The sequence below is a fragment of the Aquarana catesbeiana genome, linkage group LG05 (assembly GCF_042186555.1).
Source record: "Aquarana catesbeiana isolate 2022-GZ linkage group LG05, ASM4218655v1, whole genome shotgun sequence".
Classification (NCBI taxonomy): domain Eukaryota; kingdom Metazoa; phylum Chordata; class Amphibia; order Anura; family Ranidae; genus Aquarana; species Aquarana catesbeiana.
In genome coordinates, this window is record NC_133328.1 from 68,900,456 (window position 1) to 68,916,785 (window position 16,330).

Genomic DNA, 16,330 nt, shown 5'->3' on the forward strand with positions numbered 1-16,330 from the left:
TTTTAACGCTCATCAAACGCTTCAAAACTGCCCACAGGGCGTTTGGGGAGGATTTTTAACTCTTCATTAATGCTTGTAAAACACCTGTCTAATGCCCATAACTAAAGCTCATCGACGCCTGTCTGACGCCCATACCAACGCCATACAAATGCTATAGGAGCGTTTGGTGAGCGTTAGAAATTTAGTAAAGTGTGAACAAGCCCTCAGTAGATAGGCATGGCACTGAAATTAGTGTCTGCCATTTAGGAGGTGGTGGAACATGCTGCACTTCTGGCTGTGATCAAGGATACGTATGTTTTTGAATACAGGAAGCACAGAGTGAAGTGTGAATAAACCACAAGAGACTGTTTGCACACTAGTGTCGTGTGACATTTTTGATTATTTTGCAAAATACAGTGCTGCATATGTTCACACACACAAATACATATTATATGTATATATATAGATATATATATATATATATATATATATATATATATATATATTTATATATATATATATATATATATATATATATATATATAAATAAACAGACATGCACACACATGTATATAATTGTGGATGGAAGAGGGAGTTTATTTTGAACATTAAAAGTGAGTTAAATAGCATTTTTGGGTTGTGGTACACAGCACAGTATACTTCCAATTTAAATAAAAAATTAAAAATAACGATGTGTACATCTATTAAAGGCTGAAGGCCAAACAAATCTTAATGCCTGAACGTAGTTCTGCAGCTTTGGCATGCATTAGTAAAACTGTAGATACTACTGCAACTACTACGGTAAAGTCTTCCTTGTGCAACGCCAGCGTTGCCGGGTTAATGAATACCTAGCCATATTAATTTGTGTCTTTTATATAGACCTGGAGTTTAAACTTAAGCATAGGTGACAATTTCTTATTTTGAGATTTTAAAAAAATGCAGACAGAATGTAAGCAAAAACGATGTACGTGTTCATGCACCAATTTAACAAAAGACCATATACAATTAAAGTTGAAAACGACTTGTGTACAAGAGGAACTAAAGTTGTAATTATTCATTTCTAGTAATGTCTAAATAAAGAACAAAGTGCAACAACAGATTTGTCCTAAAATTAAAAATGATGGTTTCTAAAACTTACCATGTGTGACTGCAAAGCGGAGCTTTTGTATCACAGCAAGGTTCCCGCTGACTCTGTATAATCCATCTATATCTAGTCCTAAAGAGATTTAAGACATCAAGAACAATGTTATTCCAGCTGAACATATTTTACAAGAAAACCATAAAATTTATTGAACTGGATGGACTTTTTCCAACCAGACTATGTATATAAAAAGCTGCAAGAGGCAAATCTTCCATGGGCAGTTCTAATGCAAAGGGAGAAAATCTCCAGTGATGCATCTGGAGCTGCCTCTTTTGTTGTGTAAGCTGTGCCGGCATGCGTAAGGATATAGTACAGAGATCAGTAGAGTTTCTGCCCGTTGCTAGGGCTGCTAAACTGCATATTAAAGTCCATTTATTCCAAAATGACTGAGAAATTTCATATGCATTTTCATTCAAAATTCTACTAGTGTACACCCAGCTCTTCACTGAGGTGCTCTATAGGAAGGGCCAGAGGAGACAGAGGTCTTTTAATATCTGCCAAAGATGCTAAAGATGTTTTATGAGTTTGTGGTGGCCAGTGCGCTCCTGTATGCAGTGGCATGCTGGGGAAGCAGGCTTAGGGTGGCAGACACCAACAGACTCAACAAACTGATTCGCAAGGCCAGTGATGTTGTTGGATTGGAGTCTTTAACCTCCTGACATCCGGAGGCCGTCATATGACGGCCTCGACTTTCGGGGGTTATATCTGAATGATGCCTGAGGCTACAGACATCATTCAGATACCGGCATTTTCAGCCGGCGATTCCGTACACCATAAGAATGATCATAGCGGCTGTTCCGCCGCTTGATCGTTCTTACGGGCGGCGAGAGGGGACGTGTCCCCCCCTCCCGCCGCCACTGACTCACCTCAGCGATCGGTGAGTCGGAGAGTGGATCCGCCGGCGCCGGATGTGGATCATAGAGATTTCCGGCGGACCAGATGATCGACAGAGTCTCTATGATCGTTCGGAGGCCGGGCGCGATGTTATGACGTCACGCCCGGCCTCTGCATTCAAAAAAACGGCGCTGCTTCGGCTGGGAAGCGGTGATCGTTTTGTGTTTTTTTTATTTTAGGCTTCCCAGCCTAGAGGTGAGATGTGGGGTCTTATTGACCCCATAGCTCACTGTAAAGAAGACCGATCGTGTCATATTCCTATTACAAGGGATGTTTACAATCCTTGGAATAGGAATAAAAGTGTTAAAAAAAAATTTATTTTTTTTTAAAAAGTGTCAAAATAAAAATTAAGTAAAATTAACAATAAAAAAAAAATTTTTAAAGCGTCCCTGTCCCCGTGAGCTCGCACGCATACGTAAGTCCAGCCCACATATGAAAACGGTGTTCAAACCACACATGTGAGGTATCGCCACGAACGTTAGAGCGAGAGCAATAATTTTGGCCCTAGACCTCCTCTGTAACTCAAAACATGTAACCAGTAAAAAATTTTAAAGCGTCGCCTATGGGGATTTTTAAGTACCAACGTTTGGCGCCATTCCACAAGTGTGTGCAATTTTGAAGCGTGACATGTTAGGTATCTATTTACTCAGCGTTTGAAAAATTGCTGCGCAAATACCGTGCAAGATAAAAAGTTGCAATGACCGCCATTGTATTCTCTAGGGTCTCTGCTAAAAAAACATATATAATGTTTGGGGGTTCTATGTAATTTTATAGCAAAGAAATGATGATTTTTGACATGTAGGAACGAAGTGTCAGAATTGGCCTGGATGCAAAGTGGTTAACAACAGTGTTGGAGTCAAACTTCATGCCATGTTCCCTTCTACCCCGCCCCCTCCCCCCCTATGCCGGAGAGATTGTGGAGGCAGAGCCACGCATTGACACATTTGGTGGGACTGTCCACGTATTTGTACATTTTGGCGAGCTGTGAACAAAATGTCGTCTGTTATTCAAGGCACTAATCTTCCTTATAACCCCCGATCAATTTTATTCCATTGTACAAACAAACCAATACGCTGATTTAAGAGATCCGTTGTACCACATTTTTTAAATGCAGTGATTATGCCTACTTTTTGGGGACAAAAGACCGCTCCTACTTTGGGTCATTGGCTCAGCAAGGTAGATGACCTCTGCCTCTTAGAAGAGCTGACATATATCAGAATGGGACGCGTTTCGGAACTGATTGGTTCCTTCTTCAAGCCAATGCCCATTCTGATGACCACTTCCGATCCACGCTGGTTGTTGTCCCCGCCTGCTGACGTAATTTCCGCTCTCCGTTAACTCGGACAGTGCGACCGTTTACCGGTATCTCCGGGGCTTTGAGCACTCTTCTGATGGCGACCCTGGGACCCTCCGCTGCTGCACATGGACATCCCTGTGAACCCATAATATGCTGGGGACCTTCCTGATGCCTGATCACCTGCTCCATGAATATATGACATTCCCTGTTTTTCTTCAGATTCTGTAAGTGTTTTTAACCCTTTTGGGGACATTAAAAAGTTTTTAATTCTGCACTTAGAGGCGCCTTTTTTTCTTTTTGTTTCATTTCCAAAATATGGGCCTGCTGGTTTGAGTTCAAATCTTCCAATACAGTGGGGACGGAAAGTATTCAGATCCCCTTAAATTTTTCACTTTGTTATATTGCAGCCATTTGCTAAAATCATTTAAGTTAATTTTTTTCCTCATTAATGTACACACAGCACCCCATATTGACAGAAAAACACAGAATTGTTGACATTTTTGCAAACTGAAATATCACATGGTTTTAAGTATTCAGACCCTTTGCTGCGACACTCATATTTAACTCAGGCGCTGTCCATTTCTTCTGATCATCCTTGAGATGGTTCTACACCTTCATTTGAGTCCAGCTGTGTTTGATTATACGGATTGGACTTGATTAGGAAAGCCCCACACCTGTCTATATAAGACCTTACAGCTCACAGTGCATGTCAGAGCAAATGAGAATCATGAGGTCAAAGGAACTGCCTAAAGAGCTTAGAGACAGAATTGTGGCATGGCACAGATCTGGCCAAGGTTACAAAAAAATTTCTGCTGCACTTAAGCTTCCTAAGAGCACAGTGGCCTCCATAATCCTTAAATGGAAGACGTTTGGGACGACCAGAACCCTTCCTAGAGCTGGCCGTCCGGCCAAACTGAGCTATCTGGGGAGAAGAGCCTTGGTGAGAGAGATAAAGAAGAACCTAAAGATCACTGTGGCTGAGCTCCAGAGATGCAGTCGGCAGATGGGAGAAACTTGTAGAAAGTCAACCATCACTGCAGCCCTCCACCAGTCGGGGCTTTATGGCAGAGTGGCCTGACGGAAGACTCTCCTCAGTGCAAGACACATGAAAGCCGCATGGAGTTTGCTTCGACCTCTAAGCCCGCCCCTGTGTGTGCAAAACAACATCTCCAACCTTTAATGTGTGGAGAAGTGCACACAGCAGTAAGATGCAGGGCTGCATGATGTCAGTGTCCCGACTCCTGACCATCACAGGGAGGGGAGATATTTGCATCTCATCTGGTCAGCCAATAATGCTTTTGTCCATGCTGCAGCCCCTCCCTATTCCCCTCTCACCCGCCACATTTTGACTACAGTTCCAGGAAGAAGCCAGAATCAATCCTCAGCTTGACGGCACCCATGTGAGTTTTTTTTCTTTAGGTTTACTTCAGGGAGGGGGAGAAGGAGGTTCTGCAGCAGCAGCAGGGACAGTCATAGTAGATTCATGCTTTTAATGCAGGTGATGGAGGAAGAGGGGAACAGGACTCTTATCTATTCATGTTATGTATTTACTCTGGCACTATAACCTAGCCTGGCACTACCACCCTAACATTGACGTTGATGTACGGTGCGCTGCCTGTCCGCCTGGGGAAAGGGATGCCAGAGCTAGGATCTGCCCTAGGAGCCAATTTTGAAAACCATTTATCATTTTCCTTCCACTTCACAATTATGTGCCACTTTGTGTTGGTCTATCACATAAAATCCTAATAAATACATTTACGTTTTTCGTTGTAACATGACAAAATGTGGAAAATTTCAAGGGTTGTGAATACTTTTTCAAGGCACTGTATGTGTGTGTATAATATATATATATATATATATATATATATATATATATATACATATGCATACACACACACATATACACTTTTATAGTTGGCCCCCCTACTTTTGTCCCTATCTCCCCATGTGCCCCCCCCCCCCCCAAATAGGAAAGCTGCAGATGCCACTGGCTACTTATGTGACTAAGAGGCTGAGTTTGTTTGTGAGTAACACATACCATGTTCTTCAATATGGTCAATGCACATCTTAACAAAGTTTGGCACAGTAGTGTTTTCTCTCTGACAAAGACCAGCCAGGCTAGAGCCAAACACTTGGTCTGTGAAAAAAAACATGAATATTAGGAAAAGTAATTAAAGGACAATATAAATAATGATCAAATAAGTTACAACTAGGGATGCACCGATACTATTTTTTTACGAGTACCATTACTTTTTTTTTTTTTAAGTACTCGCTGATACCAATTACCGATACCTACCGCAACTGTTTTGTTTACACTTCAGCTGTCAGCAATGGTACAAAGCAATAAAAAATGATTTACAATTTAAATTAAAGTTGTTTTTTTTTTTTTTTTTTTTTTACATTTTGTCCTTTTTTCAATGTGAAATGTATAAATATATGTTAAAGGAGTAAACAAACAAAGCAAACAAAAAAAAGTTTTAATTATTAATAGTTAATAAAAATAGAAGTGAAAAAAAAATATCAGCAGGAGAATATTAATTAGATGCAGAAGAATAAAGAGTTAATTAAGGGCAATTAGCGCAAATTAAGGGTTACTATGAAATTAAATAGGGGAACATTTATTAAACAATTACTTGAAAGATTGCTTTAAACTGACTTCATTTGAAGATCAAAGTTCATCCCTCTGATCTGTAAATGAAGAAACAGAAAGATACAAAAAGAAACAATGTTTTTTTTAATCTTAGTGTTTCAGTGGCTGAGCAATGTTGTTGATAAACATTGCCCTGTTTCTTTTTTTTTTTTTTTTTTTTTTTTTTTACAGCTTCAATTGCCAGACTTTTTTTTTTATATTTCAGCTGTCAGTGGGTGAATCCCATTGATAGCTGAAAGAATCAAGCCCAAAAGTTTTGGTTTCAGGTATCGGTGCATTTGCACGAGTACTGATGCTTGTGCAAATGCTTAGTATCGTCACTGATATCGGTGACGCCCTAGTATCAACATTCCAGCTGACTGATATAGTACAACATAATGAAAATCCAACATTTTTTGGCGAACCCTGATAAATGAAGGAGGTCCTTCCTTTTACCTTTGATGTAGCCCTTCTCACGGACAGCTTGTAACGTTGGCCGCCGGATAAGAAACTTCTTTAACTTCGTTTTGGTCTTTTTCTGTTCAGTGTTATCAATACTGGTCATCTGTTTAATAGCTAAAATAAAGAAATTGCAGAGCTGTAAGTAGACAAGCATTAAACAATTGGTATTTTGGAACTTCAGGACCCATTGTGTTGGTGCTTCCTGAACCACTGGAGGAATCCCAAACTGACTACACAGAACACGTCTCCTCACTGGATTCCAGAAAAATGCATTATTCATAAAAATCGTTCACTTGTTCTTTACAATCCACGGCAAGTTTTTCCCAGTATCATTCTTTTTGCTCTATTTAATAGAGCAATACAAAGAGCAATTATGATATACACGGTGCAGAGGCCGATAGCTAAAGCACTACATCTATCAGAGGCCAGAACAATGAATGGTGACTTAAGAAGCAACTTAAGTAAAATACTGTAAAATATAAAGTATATAAAAATTTAAGTATTACTAAAGGCAAGACTTTTTTTAGTTTTATTTTTTTTTTTAGTTTTAGATAGAGTGGAGCAGAGAGATTAGAATGCTTGTCAGTTTTTTTTGCTGTCTGTACCCCCATTAAGGAGATTCACCCTCTCGATTTGTCCTGTTTACCATTGAAATTAAAAGAAAATTTCAAAAAATAGGATTTTTTTAAAACAGCTTACCTGTAAAATCCTTTTCTTTCGAAGGACATCACGGGACACAGAGCCACAGTAATTACTGGTGGGTTATATAGGGTATCACTGGTGATTGGACACTGGCACACCCTATCAGGAAGTTCAACCCCCTATATAATCCCTCCCCTTGCAGGGATACCTCAGTTTTGTAGCCAAGCAATATAGTGTATTAGAAGAGGGGCGGGACCTCTGTGTCCCGTGATGTCCTTCGAAAGAAAAGGATTTTACAGGTAAGCTGTTTTAAAAAATCCTATTTTCTTTCTCGAACATCACGGGACACAGAGCCACAGTAATTACTGATGGGATGTCCCAGAGCAATGCTACCTGAGGGGGGGTAACCACAACCAAGTAGGGTGCAATCAGACCTGAGGACCCTGTACCGCTGCCTGCAGCACACTACGCCCAAAGGCGATATCCTCATGCCTTCTCACATCCACCTGATAGAATCTGGTGAATGTATGGACTGAAGACCAGGTTGCGGCCTTGCAGATTTGAGCCATATAGGCCCGGTGATGCACTGCCCAAGAAGCACCAATAGCCCTTGTGGAATGTGCCCTGATCTGAAATGGAGGAATCTTCTGTTTCAAACCGTAAGCTTGAATGATCAATTGTCAAATCCATTTAGAAATGGTAGCTTTTGACGCTGCCTGTCCTCTATTGGGACCCTCTGGCAGCACAAACAAGACATCCGTCTTGCGGATCTGAGCACTTGCCCCGAGATAGGCCTTAACTGCTCTTACTACATCCAATGAATGTAGAGATCTCTCTTCCGGAGAACAGGGATCTGGAAAAAAGGAAGGCAGAACAATGTCTTGGTTTAAATGAAAATCAGAAACCACCTTCGGTAAAAAACTAGGATGAGGGCGCAGTACCACTCTATCCTTGTGTATAATCAAATAAGGCTCCTTACAGGAAAAATTAACTTCCTTGTCAACAAGACCAAAGGAATCTGACTTATTGGTTCAAAAGGCTGTTTCTGTAATACAGCCAGGACCAAGTTCAAGTCCCAGGGGTTTAGGGGCGCTTTAACCGGAGGATTAAGATGCATCACTCCCTGTATAAAGTTTCGGACCAAAGAATGCGAAGCAAGTGGCCGTTGAAATAATACCGATAAAGCCGAGACCTGGTGCTTGATGGTACTCAAGGCCAGCTTCATCTCTGATCCTAAATGTAGAAAATCAAGAATTCTACCTATGACATATTTCCTGGGATGCCAACCTCTGGATTCACACCAGGATACATAAGCTTTCCAGACTCTATGATAAATCATTCTGGAAGCTGGCTTCCTTGCATTAATCAAGGTAGATATGACAGGACCTGAAAGCCTGCGACTCTTCAGAACGTGGGTCTCAATAGCCAAACCGTCAAATTTAGCGTTTGTAAGGCAGGATGGAACACTGGACCTTGAGATAACAGGTCTGGGCGTACCGGTAGGGTCCACGGGGAACCCACCGTCATCCTTACTATTTCTGCATACCAAGTCCTTCTGGGCCAAATGGGGGCCACTAGAAGTACCGACTTCCTTTCCTGCCTGATCCTGCGAAGGAGTCATGGCAGTAGCAGAATAGGCGGGAATGCGTAAATCAGTGAGAACTGATGCCACGGAATCACCAACGCATCTGTCCCGCATGCAAGAGGATCCCTCGTCCTTGCCACAAATCTATCTTTTTGTTGAATCGGGATGCAAAGAGATCTACATCTGGGACCCCCCATCTTTGGCATATGGCCCAAAAGACGTCGAGGGGGGAGAGACCATTCCCCTGGGAGTAACTGCTGGCGACTTAGATAGTCCGCTTGCCAGTTCTCTATCCCTGGAATAAAAACTGCCGATATGCATGGCACATGCCTCTCTGCCCAGACTAAGATCTGGGCAAAGAGGCTCCGGATGCCTCCCTGATGATTGACATAAGCCACTGCTGTGGCATTGTCGGACTGGATCCTGACCGGGCAGCCCTGTAACCTGATAGTCCAGGCTTTTAGGGCTAGATATACCGCCCGGATCTCCAGAATGTTGATGGGTAAGGTCCTCTCTGTCTTGGACCATATCCCCTGAACCGCAGACTGTTCCAGAACTGCTCCCCAACCTGACAGACTGGCATCTGTTGTTACCACCATCCAGGTAACCGGTAGAAAGGATTTCCTCTTCTGCAGGTTTTCGGGTATAAGCCACCAATTGAGGCTCTGACGCACCGCATGCGACAGATACATCTGAAAGTCTATCGCCTGAACCTTCTTGTTCCAGGTTGACAGAATACTGTGTTGCAGCATTCTTGAATGAAACTGAGCATAGGGAACTGCTTTGAATGAAGACACCACCTTCCCTAGCAGCCTCATACAAAGGTGGACAGAAGGACTCTTCTTGGTCCTGACTGCCAGAATCAGCTCCCTTAAAGCAGTGATCTTTGCCTGAGGTAGAAATACTTTCTCCTGGCTTGTATCTATGATCAGACCTAAATACTCCAGTCTTTTTACTGGTTTTAGGAAAGATTTTTCTAGGTTGAGGATCCAACCTAGGTGTTCCAGATACTTGACTGTGGATCTCAAGTTCCCGTTCAAGGAGGCTACCGACCGGTCTATCAATAGCAGGTCGTCTAGGTATGCTATGACAGCTATACCCTGAGCCCTTAGTCTGGCCAGAGGAGAGGCCAAGACCTTTGTGAACACCTGAGGTACAGTGGCTATCCCAAAAGGCAGAGCCACATACTGGAAATGGCGCCCTCCTATCTCGAAGCGCAGAAACTTCTGATGAGCAGGAAAAATGGGCACATGCAGATATGCATCTCTGATGTCTATCGATGCCAGAAATTCTCCTCCCTGCAGGGTAGAGACTACTGTCCGGACTGATTCCATGTGGAAGGACTGAATCCTTAGGAATCGGTTCAGATCCCTTAAATCCAGAATGGGTCTGACATCCCCATTTGGTTTTTGGACCGTAAAAAGGTTGGAATAGAAGCCCAATCCTTGGTCCTTTGCGGGAACCATCATAATGACCTCCTGCGACAAAAGTCGCTCTAACGCTAGAAGTAGCGACTGCTTCTTCTCTGGGTCTCTGGGGACACTTGATCTGAGGAACCGAGGAGAGGGAAATTCCTGAAACTCCAGCTTGTACCCTAAGGTTACCGTGGAGATTACCCATCTGTCCTGGAAATCCTCCTGCCAGACAGAGCCCTGAGAACTGTCGCAGTCTTCCCCCAACTCGAGTGAGCGGGGGCGCCCCCTCATGCCGAGGTCTTAGTGTTTTGCCTAGTAGGCTTCTTCCCCCAGGACTTCTTCTGTCCCTGGGGTTGACTCTTGTCTCTGGACCCAGATGGAGGCGGCCGTCGAGACTGCCTGGAGGCTGAAGCCCCCGGCGCTGGGGAAAGAGTCCGTTCTTAACAGGTAAGAGATTGCTTTTCCCACAAGAGATTCTCTTGATATAGTTATCCAAGTCCTCTCCAAACAACCTTTGACCACGAAATGGAAACCCCGCCAGGAGCTTCTTGGTGCTTTGGCTGACCAATTTTTCAACCATAGGATTCTACGTATATGCACCAACCCCAGTGAAAGACGGGAGGTTTGCACGATAGAATCTCTAATGGCGTCAACCACAAAGCATAAGGCCGCTGGAAGGTTAGCCAACCCCTGGGCCTGCTGTTCAGGTAATACTTTGATGACCTGCGTAACGTGGTCTCTTAAGTATTGACAGACTCCAATCGCTGCTACTGCAGGTTGAGCCACTGAACCTGCTAAGGAAAAAACATCCTTCAATAGGGATTCCATCTTTTTATCTACAGGATCCCTGAGCATCTGAGCATTGTCTACAGGACAAGTCAGACTATTATTTACGGAGGAAATGGCGGCATCAATGGCCGGCATTCACCACATTTTAATAAACTTTTCTTCCATCGGATAAAGTGTTGAAAACTTTCTCAGCAGAAAAAAGCATTTGTCTGGCTGATCCCACTCAGAATAAATGAGCTTTTCAAGTAAATTATGAACAGGAAAAGCCTGTGCTGCTTGGAAAGGTTTCTGTGACCCCAAAGCAGAAGAGGATTCTTTAGCAGTTTCAGGTAGGGGCAACTTAAATGTGGAGCGGACCAATTCAGTAAGGATCTGCACTAAGACTTTCTCCTCTTGGGAAGTCGCAGAGGGTCCCTCTCCACCTGATTCCTCTGAAGAGGAATCATCCGTCCCATCCTGATCCTCTGAAAGGGATTGGTCTCCTTTATCCCAGAGCTCCTCTTCCTGAGGGTCTTGGGGAACAGAGGAAGGCCTAGTACGTTTTCTTCCACTGAGTGAAGCTGTAATCACGGCCATTAATCTTTCCTCTAAACCATTAATGGTTGAGGAAAAAACCTCTTGAGTAATGTATACAGGGGCTGAAGTGCCAGAAGCAGGTGTAGCCCCTGACCCCAACGGCTCTCCCTGGCTAGCCATCCCTGGCCCTTCAGGGGGGGAGGATGCTGCTGACAGGGGGCCCTCAGAACCTGAACGAGATCCTCTAGTGTCTCTGGTTCTTGGGGTGCTTGAACCTCTTCTACCCATAGTGCAAAGCAACAAGGTGTAAGGTATCACAAATGAACACTGACTGCTGAGCGATGTAGTCTGGCTAAAAGCCTTGCTACCCAATGCTCAGTCTGGTGTTACTTCAGTAAATGCTGCCTAGGAGAATGCCTGTGTCCCACCTTACATGCGACCATCAGCTCTGTGTCTCTCCAAAGGCTGTGTGCACCTGTACAAAGTGCCTTAATAGCCTGCAGCTGGCCTGAGTGGGAGTCTATGCACCTGTGCTGACGTCCAGCGCCCCCCCCCCCCCCCCTCGAATTTTGAAAAAAACAAGCGCTTCCTGTGCTGGCCGACTCTCCTGAAATACTATGGAGGAAGGCTGGGGGAGAGGGAGGAGGGAGAGAGGCTGGTAGTGAAGGGCCTGCCTGACAAAAGCAATGGCGAAGATGGCGGCGGGGGCTGCGGTGCCTGAGTGGTATAACTACTGTCTAGACCCCTGTGGCCTCCCCTAGCCTGGGGGGAACATTCATACATGAGAAATCCCCCCATCCATCCTACCGTGAGCCGGCCAGAGACGCTGTGAAACTTGTGCAGCAAGAACACTGAGACAGACAATCCAGCATGACAAGGTTTGTGCTCTTGGCGGCCCCCAGTGGTCACAATAGGCATAGCATGCATTTACCTTAAAGGAGAAACCTACTAGAATTAGAAAATTCAGTGGAATCTCCTCTTACCTTATCCAGCCGCAGGGTTCAGTTAATAAAGACCCAATCTTCACCTCTCACGGTGGGCTCCGTTTGAAAAAACCGTCAGAGACTGGGGCCCCCTGCAGTTCTGGGCCCGTAAAGCACCCGGCTAGAAATTTGGCTAGAAAACCATTTTCTAATATGCGGGGTCCAGCTCTCTAAAAAGAGAAGCGTTACAGGTAAAACCTAGTTTCTTCGGACACGAGGCCCGGGTACCATCCAATTCGGCCTAGAAAGGACACTTTGAATGGATCCGGTCTGCTTGGCTTGCCCCAGTATAGGATATAGGATATTCCCTTTGGAGCTCAGCACAGCACATCTTTACACGTCCATCACCTAAGACACTGGCGTAAAAACTGAGGTATCCCTGCAAGGGGAGGGATTATATAGGGGGTTAAACTTCCTGATAGGGTGTGCCAGTGTCCAATCACCAGTGATACCCTATATAACCCAACAGTAATTACTGTGGCTCTGTGTCCCGTGATGTTCGAGAAAGAAATTTGGGTTGTCCCGAGAAAAGTAATAGAGGGGAAATCTTCCGATGTGGACACTAGTTATGGAACTCCTTTAATTTGCAGTGATTTCCTTGCACTTCCTGTTTGGCTATGGGACAGGAAGTGAAGGGAAATCCCTGCAATGGGACACAGATGGTGTATAAAATCTGATCGGGCTATAACCCTCCCTTACTCTACCTAAAATTAAACATCCACAAAACCTGGATAAATAAAACGTCTACCTCTTTTTCAATTATATTGAATTACCTTTCTTTACCCAATTTTATTATTCATTCTGCTTTATCATTTTGGCCTCACGTGTTTTGTTCACATATTACTGGTTACCTAGGCTCAGCTGCACACAAAAGAGTCCTAGTGAGCGCAGAACAAGAAAGCCACTGGACCGTTCTGATCAGACTGAAATAACAATCAAGTACCGGTACAGTTCAGGTAAGCCTCAAGAGTGAAGCAGCAGGTGCACGTAAATTTAAGCTATTTGAGGCTAAACACTGCCCACATAAAATTGGGAACTGTGTAAATTGTATATGCAGAATAGAATAAAGGAGTTTATATGGTAAAGGCAAGGTCATTGCAAAAATCTGGTACATATCTAAATGAAATGTATGAGTACAAGGAAGGATCATTGTTGGAGCAGACCGTACATAAACAGATCTCCAATGATAAGGGGGAGGACAATGGAGTCCCATATACAGGGCCTTGAAAAAGTATTCATAGGCCTTGAAATTTTCCACGTTTTGTGCATTTGTTTTCAGCCCCCTTTACTCTGATATCCCTAACTAAAATCTAGTGGAACCAATTGCCTTCAGAAGCCACCTAGTTAGTAAATAGGGTCCATCTGTGTGTAATTTAATTTCAGTAAAAATACAGCTGTTCTGTGAAGCCCTCAGAGGTTTGTTCGAGAACCTTAGTGAACAAACAGCATCATGAAGGCCAGGGAACACACCAGACAGGTCAGGGATAAAGTTTTTGAGAAGTTTAAAGCAGGGTTAGGTTAAAAAAAAGCTTTGAAAGTGGAAGTAAACCCTTGCCAAAAAAAAAATTCTTCTTACTCCCCTGCAAAGTAAAGACATAATGTGCTAGTATACATTGCATACTAGCACATTATGTGACACTTACCGGCAAACTAAGCCCGCGCCCATCCCCGCTGCAGGTCGCATCCATCTTTGCCCGTCTTCATTCTGGGACCGCGGACTCTGGCCGAAGCTGCGTGATGTCACTCCCACACATGCGAGCAGACGGTCACGGTCTTGCTACTGAAGAACCGGCAAGGGTGCCCGTTTCTTCAGAGAGCTTGCGCCAATTACATAATCGGCACAGTATACTGTAAATATCTCCTAAACTGCGCACGTTTAGGAGATATTTACTATAGGTACAAAGTGTAAAGGGAGGTTTACAATCTCTTGACCATCTCATAGAGCACTGTTCAATCCATCATCCAAAAATAGAAAGAGTATGGCACAACTAAAAATCTACCAAGACATGGCCGTCCACCTAAACTGACAGGCCAGGCAAATAATCAGAGAAGCAGCCAAGAGACCCATGGTAACTTGGGGAGCTGCAGAGAACCATAGTTCAGGTGGGAGAATCTAACCAGAGGACAACTATTAGTCGTGCACTCCACAAATCTGGGCTTTATGGAAGAGTGGCAAGGAGAAAGCCATTGTTGAAAGAAAGCCATAAGTTGTGCCGTTTGCAGTTTGCGAGAAGCCATGTGGGGGACACAGCATACATGTGGAAGGCGCCCTGGTCAGATGAGACCAAAGTTAAAATTTTTGGCCTAAAAGCAAAACGCTATGTATGGCGGCAAGCTAACACTGCACATCACCCTGAACGCACCATCCCCACCGTGAAACATGGTGGTGGCCCAATCATGTTGTGGGATGCTTTTCTTCAGCAGGGACAGGGAAGATGGTCAGAGTTAATGGGAAGATAGATGGAACCAAATACAGGGCAATCTTAGAAGAAAACCTGATAGAGTCTGCAAAAGACTTAACTGGAGCGGAGGTTCACCCTCCAGCAGGGCAATGACCCTAAACATACAGCCAGAACTAAAATGGAATGGTTTAGATCAAAGCATATTCATGTGTTACAATGGCCCAGTTAAAGTCCAGACCTAAATCCAATTGAGAATCTGTTGCAAGACTTGAAAATTGCTGTTCACAGATGCTCTCCATCCAATCTGACAGAGCTTGAGCTATTTTGCAAAGAAAAATAGGCAATAATTTCACCCTCTAGATGCAAAGCTGGTAGAGACATCCCCAAAAAGACTTGCAGCTGTAATTGCAGAGAAAGGTGGTTCTACAAAGTATTAACTCAGGGGGGCTGAATACAAATGTACCCCACACTTTTCAAATGTTTGTAAAATATTTTGAAAACCATTTATCATTTTCCTTCCACTTCACAATTATGTGCCACTTTGTGTTGCTCTATCACATAAAATCCCAATAAAATACATTTACATATTTGGTTGTAACCTGACAAAATGTGGAAAATTTCAAGGCGTATGAATACTTTTTCAAGGCACTGTATAGGAAAAAGAAGCAGGATTTACAGTTTGTTAAGCGATGAGCCAGCAAGACATGCCTTTTTTTTTTAAAGAAAGGTTTAGAAAAAAACCTTTAGACCCCTTTCACACTGGAGCGTTTTTCAGGTGCTTTTGGGCTAAAAATAGCGCCTGTAATACACCTCCCCAACAGCCCCAGTGTGGGAGCCCGAGTGCTTTCACACTGGGATGGTGTGCTTGCAGGAAGTTAGAAAAAGTCCTGCAAGCAGCATCTTTTCTGCAGTCTGGGAGCGGTGTATACACAGCTCCTCCACCGCCCCTGCCATTGGAACCAATGGGCACCGCTGTCAAAGCGCCTTCAAATCGCTTCGGCAGCGGCGCTTTTAACCCTTTATTCGGCCACTAGCGGTTAAAAAAAGTGCCCTGCTAGCGGGGGAAAAGCACTGATATTACAGCGGTAAAGTGCCGTTAAAATTAGCGGGGCTTTACGACACAGTTGGGAGGATTCCCCCATCTATATCGAATGTGTGAATCTCAATTAGTTTAAAGAAAGGAAAGTGCCACATCCCCATGCAATTATGAAAATACATTTTTTTTTAAAAAAGAACTGTAATAAAATTGGACTTTTGAGGCACATGTTACAATAAAATACTAATTCTTTATATAGACGCAACACTCAAAATGGTATTAATACAATTTTATTAATATCATTTTATGAGCATTGAGTCTAAATAAAGAATTAATATTTTATTGTAACATGTTGTGCCTCAAAAGTTTCATTTCATTACAGTTCATTTTTCGTCTTCTATTTTTATATCAAATGTGTGGATGGGGAATCTGGTAAAATATTTTTTGCTCAACCAAAAAAAACAAAACCATGACCCATGTATGGCCAGCTTTACAGTTATATATTTTAGAAGGAATAATGCTGTAGTGCTATCTCTCCACCCTTAGTTTGCTGGCTGGAC

The 16,330-nt window shown here is 43.4% G+C and overlaps 1 protein-coding gene across 7 annotated transcripts in view; it reads right to left on the reverse strand.

Moving 5' to 3' along the window:
• The window catches only part of ARHGAP12 (Rho GTPase activating protein 12), a 201,352-nt gene that overhangs the window by 10,387 nt on the left and 174,635 nt on the right, over positions 1 to 16,330 (reverse strand). For all 7 annotated transcript variants that reach the window (XM_073629860.1, XM_073629859.1, XM_073629858.1 and 4 more), the window contains 3 exons: positions 6,397 to 6,516; positions 5,350 to 5,448; positions 1,118 to 1,195 (listed from right to left, as the gene is read on the reverse strand). In XM_073629860.1, the coding sequence (XP_073485961.1) occupies positions 1,118 to 1,195; positions 5,350 to 5,448; positions 6,397 to 6,516 (297 nt within the window). The remainder of the gene's footprint in view (positions 1 to 1,117; positions 1,196 to 5,349; positions 5,449 to 6,396; positions 6,517 to 16,330) is intronic.